Source organism: Neopsephotus bourkii, unplaced genomic scaffold, assembly GCF_033783945.1.
Source record: "Neopsephotus bourkii isolate Nb327-2 ecotype Australia unplaced genomic scaffold, CSIRO-AGI_Nbou_v1 NB_1767, whole genome shotgun sequence".
Taxonomy (NCBI): domain Eukaryota; kingdom Metazoa; phylum Chordata; class Aves; order Psittaciformes; family Psittacidae; genus Neopsephotus; species Neopsephotus bourkii.
The window spans coordinates 11,237,590-11,258,258 of record NW_026902241.1 but is presented as its reverse complement, the minus strand read 5'-3'; the positions used below and the strand labels follow the sequence as shown (position 1 = coordinate 11,258,258).

At 42.8% G+C, this 20,669-nt stretch overlaps 1 protein-coding gene across 2 annotated transcripts in view; it reads right to left on the bottom strand.

Annotated features, from left to right (window-relative positions):
* The window catches only part of PGBD5 (piggyBac transposable element derived 5), a 64,324-nt gene that overhangs the window by 13,381 nt on the left and 30,274 nt on the right, over window positions 1–20,669 (bottom strand). For both annotated transcript variants that reach the window (XM_061378779.1, XM_061378780.1), the window contains exons 3-4: window positions 12,316–12,450; window positions 1,615–1,795 (exon numbers count right to left, since the gene is read on the bottom strand). In XM_061378779.1, coding sequence (XP_061234763.1) covers window positions 1,615–1,795; window positions 12,316–12,450 — 316 coding nt within the window. The remainder of the gene's footprint in view (window positions 1–1,614; window positions 1,796–12,315; window positions 12,451–20,669) is intronic.

The window sequence follows — 20,669 nt, the reverse complement described above, 5'->3', positions numbered from 1 at the left end:
CATGTGGTACTGCCTCTGGTCAGGCTTGTGGTTCTCCACTGAACTTACTTCAGTTTATCAGTTACTTTCTTGTACTGGGGGACATGCTGTCCAGAAGTGTGCTGAGTAGGATGCGATTATCACCTTCTCTATGTAGCCTCTACAGGCTACAGACCTCTTAACACAGCCCAGAAGGGTGTTGAGCATCTTTGCCGCCAGGGCTGCTCATGTTCAACTCGGTGGCTACCAAGACCCCAAGTCCTTTTCATCAAGAATTTTGAGACAAACTAATACATTTTCAGTGGGTGCTTCTTTCTGTATTTTCCAGAATTCCCTTTAGTTCCCTTAAATGTCAGTTTAAGTTCTCCAAAAGTTTATTATTAGCTTATTTAAATTATTAACTATATTATTGGCTTATTTGAGTCTCTCCCTATTTCCCCCCCAAAACCCAAACAATGTAAAGTAGTTAATATCAATACCAGTTTATTTTTGTTTTCAATTCTCAATGTGATCATTCTACTGCTGACAGTGCTCTAGCCCAAAACCCAAATTTTCTTAAACAATAAAAGCAAATTTGTCAGTTTAAGAATGTGTCTTGAACTGTCATGAGCACCTGAGCATGGATGCTTTTCAATAGGCTCTCATGACACTTCTTGGTCATGATGTGTCCCTGTTCAGATTTTGCTGGATAAGCCACACACCAAAAAAAAAGCATTAAGGTCACTGCTGAGTGTGGCTGTGTGATACATTAGGAGAGATCTCTGTTGAGGCGAGGCTTCTCTGCCTGCCTCTACCCAAGCCTACTGCCAGTGCAGTAGTATCCCAGCAGGTGCTGACAATACATTAACTGCTTTGCAGCAGAGTCAGTAAACACTCATCTCTTCCAGGGCTCTTTCTGACTTCACTGCTTGACATCTCTAGCACTTTACCTCTGCCAGTGTCTCCTGGTCCTTCCAGTTCAACATCACCCTGCAAAACCTCTGAGCTAGTCCCTAGTAACTCATGGCAAACACAGATAATTCCATGGCCTTCTTAAACAAACACTTCCATGTTCTCCCCATGATTTTCTTTATATAGCAGTGCCACAATATTTCGGAAAACCAATAGACTTTCTATCTTAGCGTCCACCCACCTCACAGTGTCACCCCTAGGAAGGTGATAGAGTGTACCAGATCTGAAATTGAATTTTGGAAGCAGCTGTTAAAAATCATAAAAATACTTATGAAGCAATATAACAAATCCTGAAATAAATTAAAATCTCAGTATAGCATTAGCATATTTAATCTGATGGGAATATACATGCTTTAGAAAGACATTACTGAATTTGCTACCTGCTAGATTAGACCTCACATTTGTGAGGCAAGGAACAAGAGTTGCCTTTAAATAATCTTATTTAAAATGTATTTCCATTCTCATTATGAACTTTATAAAAATTTAAAGAAGATTTGAAGAGCAACTTGGAAAGTCCTTTGTATAGTGCCTTTTCATGAATGAGAACTTTTTTTAGAGATGACCAGCTTAACTATACAAGGGATTGAAATACCAGTGAAGACTTATGGGAGTTTTTGTAAACCCAGTGGCAGGAAGCCCCTAGGTCTGTCATCATTTAAACCCAGTGAGTCACCTGATACGTACCTTGCTTCTCAAATTCTTCAAAGAGATTCAGGCTGGTAATGCTTGGGCCTGTGAAGATGATGTAGTTCTTCCCAGAGGCGTTCTGACAAAGGTTTTTGGCCACCATACTATGAAGCTGTGGTTTGTTCTTCAAAGCATCCAGCCCGTCAGCACCACTCCCTTCTTTGAGATGGACATAAATCTTAAAATCAGAAATGGGAAGAGAAGTCAGAAGGTTGTAAGGAATCCAGAGGGAGAGGATGCAATTGCTATCATACCTGCTCAGCTCAACTGGAGACAAGCTGAGAATCAAGGCAGCAGATACTTTTTATATACTGCTAATTGATCTAAAGTCCCTTTCAAGGGGCTGTTGCTTTAAAACCATTTCAGGTTAGCTGGCACAGCTACTGATAAATACAGTGTCCTTTGCCTCAGCTTAAGGGCTTTCTGAGGTTCTTGTCGCTATTGTGCAGTTTGAAGATTGCTTGCTTAGTTGTAGGGAATCTGCATAGACTTCAATGCTGCCAGCAAAAGGAGAGCATGGAAACTTCAGTTTCAAGAAAGGCCACTAAAGTTGACCAGAAGAAATGGCCCATCAGCTTCACTGCAGTAATGTTCAGATCTATTTCTGTTGGCAGGAACCATTAGGCTGCGACAAAAGTGTGTATGCAACCCCATAAAAGAGAGGAGCCAGCAATACACATACCCAACCAGCCAGAACATCCTCATCAAACTCTCCAGGCACAACGCTAATTCTCGGATCATGATTTGAAGACAACCCACAGAAACACACTGAACCAGGAGGCAGGGTACAGAGCAACATGTTGCTGTTAATAGGAAAATGCATCACGTTGCAGGAGCTTTACTTTGTATCCTGCTATAGTGCAGACCACATCACAATGCATTTCCTGAGAGCTGTCACCATCACCTATAGGTGGACATACATGTTTGGCTTAGAGTGCAGGAACATTTATCCCTTAGTAACATGATTATAATTAACAGAACACAGTCCACCAACTGAAACAGCACTTGAAGTAAAGCTGTTGAATAATTCTTACGAGTGATCCCTTTAGAAGAGGAGTCTTCTGCACTGTCATGCAGAGGCAGAAAACACATAACCCTTCCTTTGTACACAACCCTTTGATTTGATTTCAGTGACAGTATTTTAAAAGCCTAACTTCCACCAATGTTGAACGCTTATTAAAATCAACTAGGCATCCGACCTTCAACTTGTTCTGAAAGTCAGCAGAAATAGCCTGCTGGAAAGAAAAACAAGAAGCAGCAGACAGTGTGCTGTCGCTCAAACAGTGCTGTAACCATGGAACTTGCAAAGATTTAAAAACATACCAAAATGCAAATTTTGTGGAAAATTTGCCCAGGCCTGCCTTTATGATTTTGGCTCTGAAATACCCAAATCTTTCAAGAATTTCAGAAAATTTCACCATCAGAGAAAGAGCTGCAATTTGCTCAGTATTCAGGGGCAGGAAAAAGGAACTTTGCCTTGTTTGTTGGAGTGATGTATCTATGACAAGCTTTTGCTAAACTCGCTTGAGCCCTCAACCATCCAGAACATGCAGCACTGCTTTCTTCTACATGCATCTGTTTCTCTTACCAACACACTCCTTCCTACAGAAAAGTTTATTACAAATGCTCAGAGAACAAAAACGTTCATACATTTGCAGTAGTGCTCCCAATGATGTAACTCAATGATCTTGGAGAGGAACAAAATTCAGTTGAACAGCTGCTCCCTTTTTTACATGATGTATCCCCAGCACTGGTATTCTAGACATATTAATGCAATACTCCCTAGCCTCATGGAACAGACCCCAGAGGAGTGTTTCACGTATAAAAACTCTGAGGAATGAGACACAATTTGCATTTTGAAGTAATTGACACGATAAAGAACAAAGTAGGTGTGCAAGGACGAACACACACTAACCCCCAAAAGAAGTACAGCATAAATTAAAAGAAAGTATTAAATATACATTATTTAATACCCACACAAAAAAGCAAAACTAAAAAACCAAACCCAACTCTTTTTTGGCAGAAACAGTTTCCAGATGAGAACAAAGGCAGGAATGTTTGCAGACACCCAGATCATGCTCCATTCACTTTAGGAAAGCTGTCAGATTTGTCTTTCCCCAGCGCTAAGGCTGAGGGCTAGCTAATTATGATAGTCATTTAGGTTATTAATCAGAACTCCAGAGAGGTACTTCATGATTACTGGCAACAAAATTTAGATTAGGTTACTGGTACTCCAGTACAGAGACTATACATCAAACCTTTAAAATCTACAGACAAGGCAGTGGAGACAGAAGATGCAGGCAGATTAGTTTCAACCTTGGATAGCAGCTAGGCTAAAAACAAAGTAGGAATCTCTAAGTCTATAAAAAAGTGTCCTACATCTTCCCTCCCTTATTGCAGTAAGTCTTGGCCAACTGACAGTCTCCCCTGCTTCATGCTTACTTCATGTTCCTTGTGGAGCTACCAGCCCTCCAAGGGATGAGACAGTCTGCTGGCACTGCTGGTCTGCCAACTGCTTCCACACTGTGGGCTGGTTTGAGTCTGCAAGCAGCTAGTTTAAAGAGCATGCCTACCATGCAACTGTCCACTGAGATACCACTGTTTTCATATTAGTATGCTACATACTCCATAGGTTTTGTTCTCAGAGCTCCCTGTCCACTGGCACACTTCCTTTGCGCTCCTATTTCAAGGGTCCTTTGCAATGGTCACCTTGTGATCCTCATTCCCCTTTGCTTTGTTCGCCTCCCCAGTGCCCTTCACTCAAACATCCATACCCACTGCTGAACCTCCCTTCCTCCTCTAATGTTAAATATATCTCGCTTTCTTCTTGGCCATTTCCTTGCCTATCCAAGCACTGCCTTTGTTCTTCACATAATTTTTTCTTGTTTTGCAGAAGCATCATTCAAAGCTTTATCATGCTCAGCTCTGTTGGGAAGATGGGTGACAGCAGCATAATGTTGGAAGGCATAAAGGCTGCTGTGAAACACTGGCTGGGTACAGAGAACTGGCAAAGGCATAGCTTCAAATATTCTTGCAAGTGCCTAGGATCCCATATGGTCTTCATCTTCCCTCTCCCCATCCTCTTATCCAGCTTACTTCGTTCTACCTTAAATGAATAGGATCCTGCCTACTGAAGCCCACAGCATTCCCCACCCACTCTGCAATGCATTAGAAATTGTATTTAACAGTTAGCAGTCTGCAGAAAAAGCACAGAACTGCCAGAAACTGGCTTCAAGACCTTCATAGGCACAGTCAGAAGCTGCTCCCTGAAAATGTTTGTTAAACCATTCACCAGCACTTCTGGTTTGCCCTGTGACAGCGTTAGAGCTTTGTGCCCTTTCCATGTGCTCCAACAGCAAAACAACATCAGGAGTACAGTCTCGACAACTGCTGCTGGACAACAGAGGGAGATGTTGGCAGCAACATCCTCTGCTTCTATGGGTGACAGTCAAAGCAATGCTTCTCGAGCATCAGTAGAGATCATTTTTATTGTGTGTCTTTTGCTAGTGCCTACTGGCTCATTTGATCTACAGCACCAAATGGGTAACTTCTACAGATGTGACCTCATCTGTCTTCGGAGGCAACTGCAGGTTGAAGCTCTTCATCCTGCGGTACCGGTACACAAAGGGGGTTTTCTCTAGTCATCCCTCAATTATTTGTTTCTTATCAGAACAGCTACACATTGAATTCTGCAATTCCTGTCTACAGCAGCCCTACTGCACCAGATACTTTCAATACGTTTTCATCCTGGCGCAGCTCTCTCTTCTCACATCACTTAAGTTGTTGCTCAAACCCTCTTCTCTTCTGCCTTAAGTCTCCATGCAGCATCCCAACAGTCTCTTCCCTTTAAAAGCCTGACAGTAAAAGGCCTTCACAGTCTCTGGTTCATCTCTCCTTCCACCTACAGCTGCTTCTGCCCCCTTCTATCACAAACTCAAAAGTAGGTTTCAATCAATATACTTGAACGACCAAGTGACAGAATATTGGTAAAGATTGTGCTGAGTGATTCCAAACCAAGAAAAAGAGGGAAAACTCTTCCGGAAAGAGGCAGTCAGAAAAGAGATTACGTTTCTGAGTAGCGTATTTCAGATGTTGACAGATCAGAGGTAAATCAATCACCCGCCATTCAGAATCTCAAACCATGTATGTCTGGCTACAGAGGCAGACTTCTGGAGATAGTGCTACCAGAGAAAGGAAGGTCTCAGAGTAGACACCCATGCTACAACCCAGCAGGAACTTCCTTGCTCTGTGCTGGCAATTTACTCTATGGAAAATTTATGTGGAAGGTTCAGAAGGTCTTGTGAGAAACTGAGTAAAAACCTGAGCAAAAAACTGAGCACTTAGGAACAAAAGCTGCACCCTGACTGCACATTTAAGAGTGACCTAGAAGCTAAAATATTGGCGATTCTGCTCATATTCAAAGCTCAGATGGCAAATTGAAAGCATTTGTGAATAGAACATCCCAAATACTCTACATTCATACATAATTGAAGCACCCCAGGGTACAATTCTGAGATGAAATAGATGACATTTGGAGGAAAAAAAAGGGCAGGAGTAGTAATAAACAGGAGGAAGATTCTTGAAAGCTACATTGTCCAAAATATCTCACAAAGGGCAGACTCTAGACAACCACAAAACAGAAACCAAGCTTTTCGGTGACACAATTAGAAAAGCAAGAGAAGAAAGAAATACTGCCATACTTTCTGGATCCTAAATAGCTGTGGAAAAAAAAAGCTTCCTTTTTCTATAGACTTCACAGCCAAATACTCAACTGCTCTTTGCTAGCAGTGCTCTCTAGATCCTGCATCACTCTTATCTTCCCCTCTCATCCTAAACATCATCTTTAATTGTTGCCTTTACCAACACTGTTAGGAGATCTTCCTCTCCCCAATCTCACCCAAACCTGCTGCAGCTTATATTCCCACCTTCTCTAATGCCCTCTTCCCAAGTCAGCTCTTAGTTCTACCTCTTCCTCAGCAGCTGCTGGCACCAGTGATGGTGCTCTTACTGAGACCGGATCTTTCCATTTGTCTGATACTCTCTTCATTCTCTTCCTGCTGAAGGCTACTGTGAAAATAGCATACAAAGGACATGCAGCTTTCCCCATCTGTTACCAGATAGCTCCTGGGGCTCCCTACAAAGCTCTTTCTTTGGTCCCCTCTCTTCTCCTTCTGCCTCTTACTGTAAATTATTTCAGTCTGCATTAACATGCAGATCCAGCTAACATCTTTGTGCTGAGGACTGGCAAATATATGTTTTGTCTGCACATTTTCTTCAAAGTTTCCAACCAGATCTTTGGGATACTGGCAGAAAGATGCTGGTAGAGTTGACAATGCAAACCTAGTATGGCTTAAAATAAAGCTCTTTATTTTCCTTCCCATGATAGTCCCCTTCCATATGATTATCACTGAGGGCACTTCAACATCCTACCAGCATGGCGGACCAACAACCAACAACACAGATTTCTCTCTGTAGCTTCTCCCAAGCCAGCCACATCTGTGTCAGGCAAATTCATTATCTGCAGTTCCTCAGTGATAAAGCATTTCCTGTATTTCTAAGAGCTGCCTGGCCTGCCTCTCAATTACTGCAATCATCCTTCTTTCCTTTGGCTTGCTTAAACTTATCTTGACATTCAGACAGTGGTACACCCAGATATCACTTGCCTAACCCTTTGCTTTGACCACGTCAGTCTTTTGCCAGTTCCCTCTTGAAGCATCAAATGGAAGTGGGGATGGAAAACAGAGACAGGCCTTTGAAGTTTAGCATTACTTACTGAGTTCTTCCTATACATTTTCAGTATACTGATTCCTGCCAGCAACTGCCCTGTGAAGTCAGGCATCCAACCACTGATGCCAAACAAGGCCACATTTTCTTCTTTCCATTCTGCCCTTCTCCTGCCTGGTTGGAAATCACCATTAACCTCTGCAAAGCTCTTCAATACCTCTCTTAGAAAGGATTCAACCCACACAACACAATTGTTAATCCATGCATTGGTGCTGCTGCCTCTTAATGCTGCTTTGCAAGGGCAAGGACTGCATTTTTTGTTCCACCCACAGTACCCAGCACAAAAGGATGGGATCTGTGAGGGGCATTCCTGTGGCAAAACTACTAGGTGACAAAGACAGGAGGCTTTGGTGCTTTTAGCTTCCTTTCCCCAGCAGAATTGTACTGAGTGAGAACAGCTGCAGAAAGGACACAGTTACATAGGTAGTTTTATCATCAGAAACTCCAAGCACCTCAGACAGGAATTAATAAATAACCTTCATTCCTACCTGAAAATAAGACACTAGGACTGTGTGTAAACTCTGGGAGAGATCTTTGCATTAGGTTACCTTTAGATGTTTGGGTTTCTCATTTGTCTAGAAACATGGTAAGATTGTAAACTCCGTAGAAATTGATGGGGCAAAATTGATCTGCAAAACTACCTTCCCACTTAATACCAGTGAGCAAGAGGATAATGACTTTTAATAGAGATCTGAGATTCTCACATGCTGAGAGTACATGCACTAGAAAGGCAGAGCCTGGTGGGAACCAGAGTAAGAAAGGAGGTAGGATTTTCCACCTACCAGTGACTGACAAAAAAAGATGATCCTATTTCCTGGGATCCCATCCCAGCCAAAGTCTGACCTTGAGAACCTACTCAAAGCAGCCAGTACATCTGTACATTCCAGGTGCAACTGTTCCATCAACAGAAATTATCAGGGCACTGTTCAAAGAAGTCCAAGGGCTCAGACTACTCTCTAAACTGAACTTCAACAGGCTGAAACACCAACATTTCTGAGCTGCTTTATTAAACAAAAGCACAGATGGCTAACTCTCCTGCAACTCTGACCTTGAAAACAAAACTAATTCCAGGCTTATTTACCCCTCCCTTTCCCAGTGACTTAATGCACTTATGTGGTGTGTTGTGAAATTATAAATGCTTTGGGGCACTCTCTAAGCTTCCTTTAATTTTGGAATTAAGTTCTTACTCTGTGAAAATCAACAAAGTTATTATGTATTTGAGCTGACTGCACTCTGAAATCAAAAATGAGCTATAGCATTCACTATAAAAGCATGACGTTAGCATTGTCTGGGGTCATTTTTAGGCAACTGAGACCTCTGCCACTGATCTGTGGAGCGACCTCAGACATCTGCCTTCACTGAGTCTGCTTCTTCTCAGGGAGACCCATTTCTTACCTTCTTATGCAGGAGCCACCCTGATTCAGGTTGCACTCTTTAAATCATTCAGTAATGTGTGAAGATTCAAGCTGCAGAGGCACACAGTTCTTTTCTTAATCTGTTCTGACTCATCACTTTTTAAGGGTAAGCAGTGGAAAGTGGGAACTCAAATTCAGTCCCAGCATAAGGATCTAAAGGACCTCATAAATCTGAGCAACACATTTCAAAGGGTTATTAGTGAAAATGAAATGTATTATTGCAAGAAGCTTCTTCCAGTGAATGCTCTGCAAGCGCAGAGCCCATATAGGTGGGGACAGGGACTGGGTGTGGGAAAGGAAGAATGTCCAGAATAGCCTCAGAGAACGAATTTCATCCCAAAAAATAGAAAAGGATACACACATCCGTAAAGTTCTCTCTTCTCCACCTCATCATCACAGTTTTATAAGTGAATAATGAAGTTGATGACATAATTCTATTATCAACTATCACAATGATTAGTATTGCCAGACCGCCCCTTTTCCAGTGCTCTCTACCATCCACTTATTGCCTTCCACTTTTTTGATTGATGGCTTTTTGGATCAAGGACTGTCTTTAGGGTTATGTTTGTGCCATGAGTCTGTGGTTCAGGACAAAGCCCTATGGGAATAGCTCACCCTGCCTGACTCCCTGCAGGGTTCAGCGCATAGCACCAGCTTCCTGTGCTTCCTTCTCTTCCTTCTCCTTCTGCAAAATGACCAGAAAACCTTCTTGTGCAGAAAGAGTTATGCAAGGACTAGGCATCAGTAGTAGTAAGTTACTCATGTCCATGTTCATGCCTTATGAGCCACACAAGAATAGGAAAAAGAGCATAATGTGTCCTTACCAGGACAAAACAACTAGACCTGATCAGATAGTTGAGAACTCTCAGCAGAGTTTTAATAAGCCCTATTGCTATATCTAAAATGAACAAGTCCTACCAATCATATTTATTAGTATGTCTTGCAAGTGTTCCAGACTTCTTGAGAGAAATAAAAACTGACACAAATAGAGTTTTGATTTAAATAGGATGACTTAGCAAATACTCTAAGAAAGAAACACTTCTAAGCTACTGTGATAATTTAAACTATAATTAAGATACTAAAATATGGCTTGAAAAGAATCTTAGTGATAACACACATGTAGGGAAATATATTGGAAGGAAATGAGAAGATGGAGCAGAGAGGGACGCCTGTGCAATCTGAACTTCTTAAGCTCTCTTCTGCAGCAGCAGGTGCTGCCACTTGATGTCCAGCCTCAAGGATGGGTGAAGCTAAATTAGCCTGGTTGATGACATGCTTATAGTCCTATTTTATCCAGAATAAAATGATCTTTATGTCATCATGTGGAAACAATGAGGGAGGGAATTTATCCAGATAGTATTACAGAATTTCTACATATTTCCAAGGGGGTGCTGTAAATTTTTTTCTGACAGCAGACAGGTGATAGACCAGTCAGTCCTTAACTATTCGACAAGTCTTTCCTTCATGATGGCAGCTTCACAGATGGAGAAGGTGGTGTGCATGCAAAGGGTGAAAACACTGGATTTTCTTCTTTGTTAGATCAATTCTCTCCATATGTTAAACACATGGAGAAGAAAAAAAACTCTGTTTTAATACAGTAAATAAACCAACCAACAAATAAGTGCTTTGGATTCTGCTAGATCCTTCGTAAATGTGATGCATAAATGAACGTAGCATTTTAAGCATAACATAGTTGAAGATCCCCATCCTCCTCAGACTAGTCTTTTTCCATTTTAGCATGAACATTCATGCTCCTGCATTTTCTTTTTCACCCCTCCCTAAGGTCCTCCTTATCCAATCATTTTAGCATGATGATGATAATTACAGCCAAGTCATGGAATGAAAATAGAAGGCGGATGGTAAGATGGTCCTGGACGTCATCTGGATGCAAGTGATGCACGAGTATCTAATTCATTAAGGGAGCAGGAGGATTAGGATGGTGCTGAGCATCTATTCTATTTAATTTGACATTCCATTAATTTACTCTCTCAACGGACAGGACAGGGGGTGCAACATAATTATAGCTCCGAATCTGAAAACTCTGGCATGTTTGAAGACTTATTAGTTTGGTGGCAGTTGGCTGGGGGAAGCATAGCAAAAGAGATCAGCAAACTTTGTGCTCACTACACATATTACGCTTCGGTAATAAGGTGCATGTGGGACTGGTGGAGTTCACCTTGGAGGTTAAGGACACTGCCTCTGTGTAGAGAATGACTTTCTAAAAGCCTTGAGAGTAGAAACTTCCAAGGATGTTTCACAAGATGAATCTCTTTTGTATCAGACACAACAATTGCTTTAAAACTGGGATGGAAGATGCATGATCCTAATTTTCTTCTTGGAATGAACAGCACTGCTGAAAATGCAAACCCCTCTTCCCAGCAAGCCTCTTTTCTCACATAGCTACTCAAACAGTCATAGTGATTCACAGATCGAATTTTACTGTGAACAAATGTTCAACAGCAGCAAATCCACAGGCCATGCAGGTTTTACATGCATTCAGCCTGAGCAGGCAATGTGCATGTCCTGCCTGCACCTTCAAACTGCTGCTCTGGAACATGCAGGACACCATGTTGGCACAGAAACTCTTGGGAAAAAGAAATATAGAAAAATATCTGCACCCTCACCTCCAGGCATCAAAATAAATGGTCAGATTTTTCAAGATCTCTCAAAACACATCAGCAACTGGGGAATCTGAGAATTTGGAAAAGCGTCCCCAGTGATTTATAACACTAAACAAACCCTTTAACACATATCCCACTCAAGCTCGTATCTCACCTTGAAGCCACATCGGATTTTATTTCTTTGGTAGAGAAGTAGAGATGTGAAAAGAGATGTAACAGGAAATCCCACTAATATGTTTCTCACAGAAAAAGGGACACCATGATACCACAGTAATTCAAACTATTGGATACCACTGGCTATCACAGATGCAGCCTTAGAGAAGCTGACTCATTAAAAACGACAGAAGTCACAGTACCTAGACACTTAAATAAACTTAGGATGTACAAACAGACAGACCTTTTCACTCCATTTCAATTTAATTAGCTTAGGGCTGGCAGCCAGATGGACAGTATTAAACAGGCACCCTCAGTTAAATCATACAGCAGAGCATCAGGAACTTCTTGTCACCATCCGTCACATCCAGTATCTGTGGGAGACAGAGGCCTGCTGCATTCAGATTGTAGCCCCCACAAGGCAATGAAGAGAAGTGACTGTTCCCCTTGGTCCTGCAATTTGGTCGATGAGAAAATGAACATGAGCCGGCTTCAGTGTGCGCTCGCAGCCCAGAAAGCCAACCGTATCCTGGGCTGCATCAAAAGGAGCGTGACCAGCAGGTCGAAGGAGGTGATCCTGCCCCTTTACTCTGCTCTTGTGAGACCTCACCTGGAGTACTGTGATCTTAAGGTCCTTTCCAGCCCAAACTATTCTATGATTCTATGAGTCTATATTTAAGGACCTGATGGAACTGAATCAACATATCCAAAGAGGTAAAACTCACCTGGCAGATGAAACCAGTGGATGAGCATTGCCGAACCCAGAGACTAAATTTCCTCTTTTTCCTCTTGCGCAGCTCCCTCTCCGTGCAAGTGGCAATGAAGACAGGATCTTCATCAATCAGGGGTTCATGTAGTACCTGAAATCGGCAGGAAAGGGGAACAGGGGGAGGGAGGGAGAAACAGAATGGTGTATGATTGCAGAAAAAATAAAAATGGAGCTTCAAATTCTTCCAAGGAAATACAATCCTTGCACTGTGCTCGTGTGCATCACTTCATACGAAGGAGCAAACCCACTTTCTTTTAATGCTATCCAACAAAATACCATCCAACAAAAAACAAAGCCTGGTCAGGCACAGTCCATGGTGGATGGCTGCTCTACACATGGTTCGCAAACACTGCAAAGCATGGCGCTCACTTCTCACCAGCAGCTACAGTTTAACATCCCTCCAAAATGTGGCCTCTACCCGTCACTATCAGCTACAATTCAATATCCCTCCAAAATGAGGCAGGGGATAGGATGGGATGTGGAGATTGTTAGGAGCATCCTTCTCCAAGCTTCAGCATCAGCTTCATTTTGTTCGGCAGAACATCTTCCACCCAAACACCCCCTATAATACTTTGTAAGGGATGCTCCTTGGTTACAGAAAAGGAAAACACACAGCAAAGAGAGAGAGAAGTTAAGGAAGAAAAAGGATATTTTCTGCTGCCACTTAAGGAAGTGTTGAAGAGACAGAAAACATTTTTTCCTGGTGGCAGCAGCTTCAGGAAAGCCTCTCTTGCCTCAGGAGCTGAGGAGGCAGAAAGATAAAGGACCAGAGGCAGTAATAAAAAAAGACAAGACAGGCTGGACCAAGTAATGAAAACCTGTGAAAGTTAAGCAATTTCTGCATTCTCCATCCAGATGTTATAAATAGTTCCCTGTTCCTTATAGCTGTTTTGTTACATTTCTCTCCATTAATTCTGTAGCAAAGTCATTCAAGTTTTACACAACAGAACACACCTATAGGAAAACACTATTACCTCCTTGCAGCTCTTAGGTAGCTATGCATGACACATACATCCCTGTGAGTTGTTTAGCAAGTCACTTGTAAGCGTAAAAATGCTTGGGAACTGTTGAAAGGTCTCAGCTAATGAATGCTGACAGAATTCAGACACCTACATCTACATCAGAGCAAGCCACTGCAGGCTCCTGTCCTATTAGTTGAGGCGAAAGAAGCACCAGCAGGCCAGAACTCATACTCCTATAAAGAAATGTCAGTCAGGTAGGTCATCATCTAAAGGAGCTCATTCTTTTCCATTGACATAACCCCAGAATCTAGACTCAGATACAGGCATCCAAAAAGCAGAGGCTCACACTCTCAGACCAAGCCTTTCCACTCCTGCATGTGTGCTGCTTTTGTGTACATCTGCATGCAGCCCATGGCGGAAATAAGAACAAAGCTGCATTAAGCCCGGGAGTGATGCTGATAGGAGAGATGTGGTGGGTAAGCAGTTAAGCACCAGTGATGAGCAGCTGCTGGGCTCCTGAATACAAGATGTTTGGTTGAACATCACTCTGTCAGCCCAAAATAGGCACCCGTGCCCTCCCCGCGCAGTAGCGGCTGCACACTTTCCTTTATACACACTCCAGTTCTTAACAACTCATAAAACATTCACAAGACCATCTGAAAGCACTCTTATGAAATGTTCAAATTATACACCAAAATGCAGATGCAAGCAAGGAGAACTGCACACAAAGCTATTTGTTCTTAAGGCTGCAGCTGCCCTGTTTCCCCACTGGAGCCAAACCCTCTTCCTCTCTCAAGGTCCACACGAAAACACCGCTCTTTTTTTCTGAAGACCACCTGGGGCATGTCACACTTTCACCTATGGGAATTCTGGCAGCATTTTGCAAATATCAAACATGCCCTCATTCACTTTTGCCCTTCAGTCTCTTCTGTGCAGAGGGGAGGACCTTGGGATGGGGTTGGACACACCAGTAAGAATTCCTCAGCTTCTGGAAAAGCCCTCCTACCTGCCAGATCCCTCTGAGTGATGTGGTTCAGCTGTTATAAACTCCCCCGCTGTAGGACGGAAAGCAACAGAAAGAAAAGGGTGTACAAGCATCACCTGAGGACATTTTTTACTCTCTGTCATTAGTTAGCTCCCTCCTCTGCACCACAGCATCAGCTTTCCTCACAGCAGCTCTACTGCATCCTGCTTACCCTTCACACTCTTTCTGTCTTCCAGGACACAGTAAGGCCTGTCAGCCTTAAATTTAGAAAGCAAATCTGAATTTTGAAAACATCTCCCCATCTTCCTCTTCTCCCTGCACATGCTCAGCCCTGCCTTCCTCAAGAACTCAGAGCTTCCCTACCTTCACGCTATCCCAAATGTTTAAGTCATTCCCATTTCTCTGTAAGATGACTAATGCTCCACTGAAGTCCCTGCTGAACTGCTGGGAAGAGGGAACAAAAATGGACACAGAGCAGGGCAAGATTTGTTGTTGCTGCTAAGGGGAAATGCGGACAGGCAGGGAAACTGAAATAAAACCCTAGAGCTTGCTCTTGTTTTCTCCCGAGAGGGTGGAGAGAAGTGTTATCGCCCCCTTCATGTGCAATCACTGCTTTGACAACTGTAAAGGACTTTGCAAGCAAGGTACTGCATGGGTTGCGCCTCCTGCTATGACACATGATCCCCAACTCATTTTCAAAGGGGGCAATTTGCTGCTTCTGGCATCGACACAGTTTTCTTATGACAAGAGTTAGCCTTGTTGCCACTGTCTGCTCCTATTAGATGGTTCACCCTCCTCTATTCTCAGTGTCCTTGCTCTTCCTGTAACCTCAAATCCACTTCTTTGCCAAATTACCATGCAAGGTGTTATTTGCTTCTTTCCTATTTCCTGTTCTTTCTGTTGCTGCAATACCTGCTTTTCCAGGAGTGAGCTTACTTACCCCCATGGCATATTCTTTCCTGCTCCTCATCTTCTTTGATAAAAAAACCTACTTTTATGCTGAATTGACTCCTACATGTATTCCTTGCTGCCTCTTCACCATCTCGACTCACTTCCCAAGCCCTGCCCTCTTATTTTCACTTCCTTTGATGCAAGATATCTTGCAGATTTCTACATAGAATTATCCCCATTTTCTTCTCTAAAGTCCCCAGTTTTGTTCAGATCTAAGCAGCTCCTCATCTAGCTGCTTCACTCCCCCACAGCTATGCCACTGGTGTTATGGCTTGGTTTTTTTAACTCTTCTTCCTTATAGCCATTCTTGTCCCTGCTAGATATTCTTGCCAAGCTTTCATTCTTTGTTTTCTCCCCAGTATGTACATGCATTCTAAGTGTTGGAGAGCAAGACCCCAAGATAGGACTCCAGCAATTGCTCCATCCCACAACATCTTTCATTCACTGAACAAAACAGCTAGCCACTGTCAGGAGTGCCTTTCTCCATTTTAGATTGTCTCCAAAGCTCCTTCCACTCCTCAATTCTACCCATCCTGGTCTTACCACAACCCAAATAAGCTTGTAGACAAAGCCCGGAGGCAGTAACTCTGTACTTGGACTTCCTAGACTCCATTTACTCAGATAATGAACCAAGATGTGTTTGAGATATCTGATTTTCTCTAAGCTCCATGGCCATCCCCAATACAGGCTGTCTGTTCAGCCTGTCTCCTGGAGAAACTGCCTTAGCTTGCTTTGTCTCTGGCTTCTGGTGGGCACCATCCAGTTGCAAACAGAGTCCCCTGGGTATCTGCACCTCTATGCACAGATTCAGCCATTGCTTCTGCAATAGTAGCTTGTGCTTCTGCCTCTTTGCTTCAGTGCTCCTCCTGTCTAAACTGAATTCTCTGCTAGTATCTGACATCTCAACTTGCATATCTAGCTGTCAGCTCTGACTTTATTATGCTGTGCTTGAGAGCATCTTCCTCTCCTTAAGGTAACCCCTTAACTGCTTTTTTGGTCACTGCAGACATCCCTCTCCTGCTGCAGATCTCATTGGCCAGTGAATCTGCATGTTAGTCTTTACCTTCAACTCCTTGCAAGGTCTTCTGAGCCAGTCAGTGCCTGCATTTTTCATGCTTTCTGAGTAACAGCTCCAAAATGTTACTCATTTTAGAGTAACAACTCACTCACCCAGTCATGTTTTCATTCAAGCCCACAGCATTCCCACAGCAGTTTTCCTTCTGGCCTCAACATAAGGCAGCCTTGCTCTACAGATAGAATAGCTGGAAAGCTATTCTCCTTGTCCATCACACTGGCCACACCACTTTTCTTGATTTCTCTGATAGATCTTCTCAAATATGCCAGACATACTCTTTCTCTTCACTTTCAAAGTCCTGTTTGGCCTATCCACATATCACTGATCCTCTTTCCCATAATTCAAAAGTTAACTCTCAACTCTGATGGAGCCATGATTTCATGCTCCTCTGCCCATTTGTTCAGTCTTTAATTGACTTCCTTTAAAGAAAAAACAAGAAAAAAAAAAAACAACCAGTTTTTACAGCACTCCATTACCATTAGGGAATTTAAAAATAGCCATAAAGGTTCATCATTTTCTGCTGTCAAACTCTCCCTAAAAACTGGCTTCACCAGAGGATCAACTGGGCAAGAGCTGTGGGACATCAGCAATTTACAATATTCTTATTGCTCTTCAGCTTGCTCCATGTCTTTTACTTCGCTGATACCCTCTGAATACTTACTTATTTGTATTACACTCTCAGAAGCCCTAAGATGGAACAGTCCTGGTTTGGCCCAACACCCTTACTTACAAAGAATCATTTTGAAAACAAGAAAACTGAGATGTAGACTTGAACCGGTCTTCTAATTCAGAAATGCCCAACACCAAACTACATTTATTCATGAGGACACAAAAGAGCTATGAGTTGATCAGCCTGGTTCTGCACCTCTGTGTTTTCAGAGAAGCTGTTGCCTAGTGATGCAAGTTGATCTGGAAGAGCTATGATGAAACTGCTGAGAGTAAATCACAAATCAGTCCCCTATTAAATGGCTGAACTTTAGCATCATGCGCTTGGATTAAGAGGTTGGAGTTATGTCTCTCTTTTTGCCAGGGAGTTCACTCCTGCCTGAAGTAAGGACTTAAGCCAACTGTTCCCAGCTGATGTTTCACTGGGCAGACACAGAACTGTTTGGTTCTAAGATGCCAAAGAGAAGGTACTTTGGAAGGAGAATGAAGAGGAAAGTTCCCAGAGTTGTGCTCCTGAACCCTCCCACACGAGTCAGGGAGAGCCAAACACAGCAATCCTGTCTAGTCGCATCCTGCTGACAACCATATAACTACTCAGCAGGCACTGAAGGATATTTGAGCAGTGATGTTATTTTCCTGAGCTCCTCTGGTTTCTGGAATTGAGCGTATACCCTTGGCAGGTGAGTACCCTTGAATCTGTTGCAGCGTAACTCCTGAGCTCAGGCAGGGCCTCCTCCCTGTATCAAGGCTTCCACTTGTAAGCCAACATCACATCTACAAAGCTAAGCAGCCAAGAGACCACCAATTCCAGGTACAGACCCAAAACCCCACATCTTGTTGCTCAGGTAGAGACAGCAGCAATTTATACAGATGTCAGGAAGGGATAGGATGCAGAGAATATTCCTGTCATTCCTCCCCAATCTAGGTCAGGACGTTTTTTTACTTTGCAAATTGAAGCGAGTGCTCTGATATACAATTATAATGTTCTGGGCTTTCAATACCTTCACAAGCTGGAGAGTAATTATTTCCTTTTGTTTGCTCAGTATATTTAGCAAAATAATTACAATTCACTAGACTGTTTGTTTTGGTATATTGGCATAGTTCTCTCTCCCTCTGTTTCCTTTCATAGAAGCTATGGTGTCATTTTTGCATGTCTTATTTTCTGGGGGGGAGGGTTACACATGAGAAAAGAACCCTAAATAGTTTCTGACAGAAATTCCACTTGAATCTTTTCTAGTTCTCCAGAAAGAAAAGATCCACTCTTCAGAAGAAATAAATGTGAAGGAATAAATGTGAAGGCAGATGTTGCATTATCTGCTGGATGCAGACTGCTCTGCCCATAAAGGCCAGTTAAACATGGCATCTTACTAACCCATGCTCTGTGAATCCACACTGCCAGAGGAGGAAAGTCAGTAACAAGTCTACCTACAAGCCCTAGCCGCTTTGTTGCATTCAACAGCAAAGAGCCCAAGTTATTCCTCTGTTTGATGCCACTTACAAGATGTTAACCTAAAGCTTAAGCATAGATTTCAGCTCAGGCACAAGCCACCCAGATACCGCAAGTCTCATGTTTCAGACACAGGTGTGCCTTAAGGAACAAATCAATTTTGAACGTGGGATTCTAGGTATCACTGATTACAGAAACCTGGGCCCCTCTTCCCAAAATGCCTTCAGAGGCTGCACAACCGAAGGCTCCTCTGAATGGGTCTTTCCCTTGTCTTTTCCCCTTGTTTCTGTGCAACTGGGCTATTATTTTTTAACTATTTCTCACTGGGCCTGACATTCCAGGTTTGATATTTACTGCAGCCCACTAATCTGTACTCAAGACAATTTCCAGGGAGAGGCCTTTCCTGCTGTTTTGACCAGATGCGGTCCATGCCTCTTGAGACAGAAAGTATGCAGCCCTGCCTGATGGCACCCAGGAGGACATTAGGCCTGGAACATCCCCAGTAGTACCGGGGACGATGCTACACTAAAGTTATTATTAACAACAGATTCAAAACCTCTTTCTTTCTCACAGTTATTTTTGAAGCTGCATTTTAGTGCTTTTTGCTCCTCTCAGTACCACTGAAATGTGCTGTATAGTAATCACTGATGTAAACAGTGATAAGGGAGCAGAGAAGTAGAGGGGAAAAAGACAACTGGGCTGTCACTACTTCTCTCCCCTCCTTTTATTTTTTTTATTTAAAGTAGCATCACCTTACCAAGCTCAGCACAAGCATACGTTTTGCTTGTGGAGGTTTAGATGTTTGGCCATTGCAAAAGGATGCTACAATTTTGTCAATTCAGTTCTCAAACCTTTCTCGGGAGGGAGGACGGGAGAAAGGATATACATGCAAATCAAATTTTATCCTTTAATGGATCTGCACTCACAGCAGGTCCCACAGCACACCATTATAAGCATTTACATTAGACACAATGATCACATTTCTGAAGCCTTTATCTTCTGCCGACTGAAGACAGTGGCCATAAGGATTAGATTTCATATCTTAATGAGAGTTCAGTCCCAACAATATTGTGCCTCTCGCTGCCCATTTCGTCTTGATGGAAATGCACCTTGCTGGCATGGCTTAGTGAGAACATTCCTCCCTCCCTCCTTCTTTACCATAACAGCTTTTTAGACAACTGTGTTGTCCTCAATTACACAGATATGATTGCTATTGTCTATGAAATAGAAAACACTGTAATCACTCCCAATTTATTTTAGGCACACTTCAATGGATGTGATGCATCTTCATTAATTTTGTGCAGTGGGCAAAAATATGATGCCTCAGAGGGGAAGTAGAAATAAAAAAAAGATGATGGACACAACACCCTTTCCAAATGTCTAAGTGAAATCTTTATATTCTGGTAATGGAGTTGAAGGAAAAATTATTTCCAGCAGTAATGTATTTCATGCTTATTCCTTTTTTCATTCCAGACTTCTGAACATGACCAGCAGCAACAGCTCCAAAAGGAGATAATTTATACTGGAACAAAGTTTAAATTGCATCTGAGAATATTATGAGAAGATTTCTTTGCACTTTAAAAATAAAAAATTGATCAACTGTACACCTGTAGTCAGACAATCACCAGCTACATAAGTTTCTATATTTAGTTCCTTACATTATCTGCCCAGTCTAAGGAACAGTCCCCCTAGAGAATGGCGTTCTTCTGTACCCCTAATTAAACTTGGAAAAGAAAATTCCCTGGAGTCAGTGTTTGCTTTTATTCTTGGTAGTCTAGAAGTATTTCCAGTTCCCTGGCACTTTGGTTGCAAGGCCACACATCAGTAAGCTCTTCCATAGGAGCATCACCCATCATGAAAAACCAGGACTGACACAAGGCACAGGCAGTGCTGCTGAGGGCAGCTGCCAACTGCAGCAAGCAAAGGCACCTGCCCTGCTGCTTATTTTCCCTTTTCCCTGTCATGAGGGGAAGGCAATGGTGCTGGACCATACCACAGGCATTGGCTGCTAAGGTCAGGGATGCTCACTCCTAGCAAACTCAGCTCCTGTCTCCAACCCTCAGCCTGTATCAGGAGCAGTGACAGGCTTTCCCTCCAGCCCAGCTGTACCAGCTCTGCCCTTTCCATTCTCCCTCAGAGGAGCAGCCTGCAACTTAACATCCTCAGGATAGCAAAACTAGTGGTGCCAACCTCACCAAGAAGTGTTCAGGGTTGTTGAGACCAC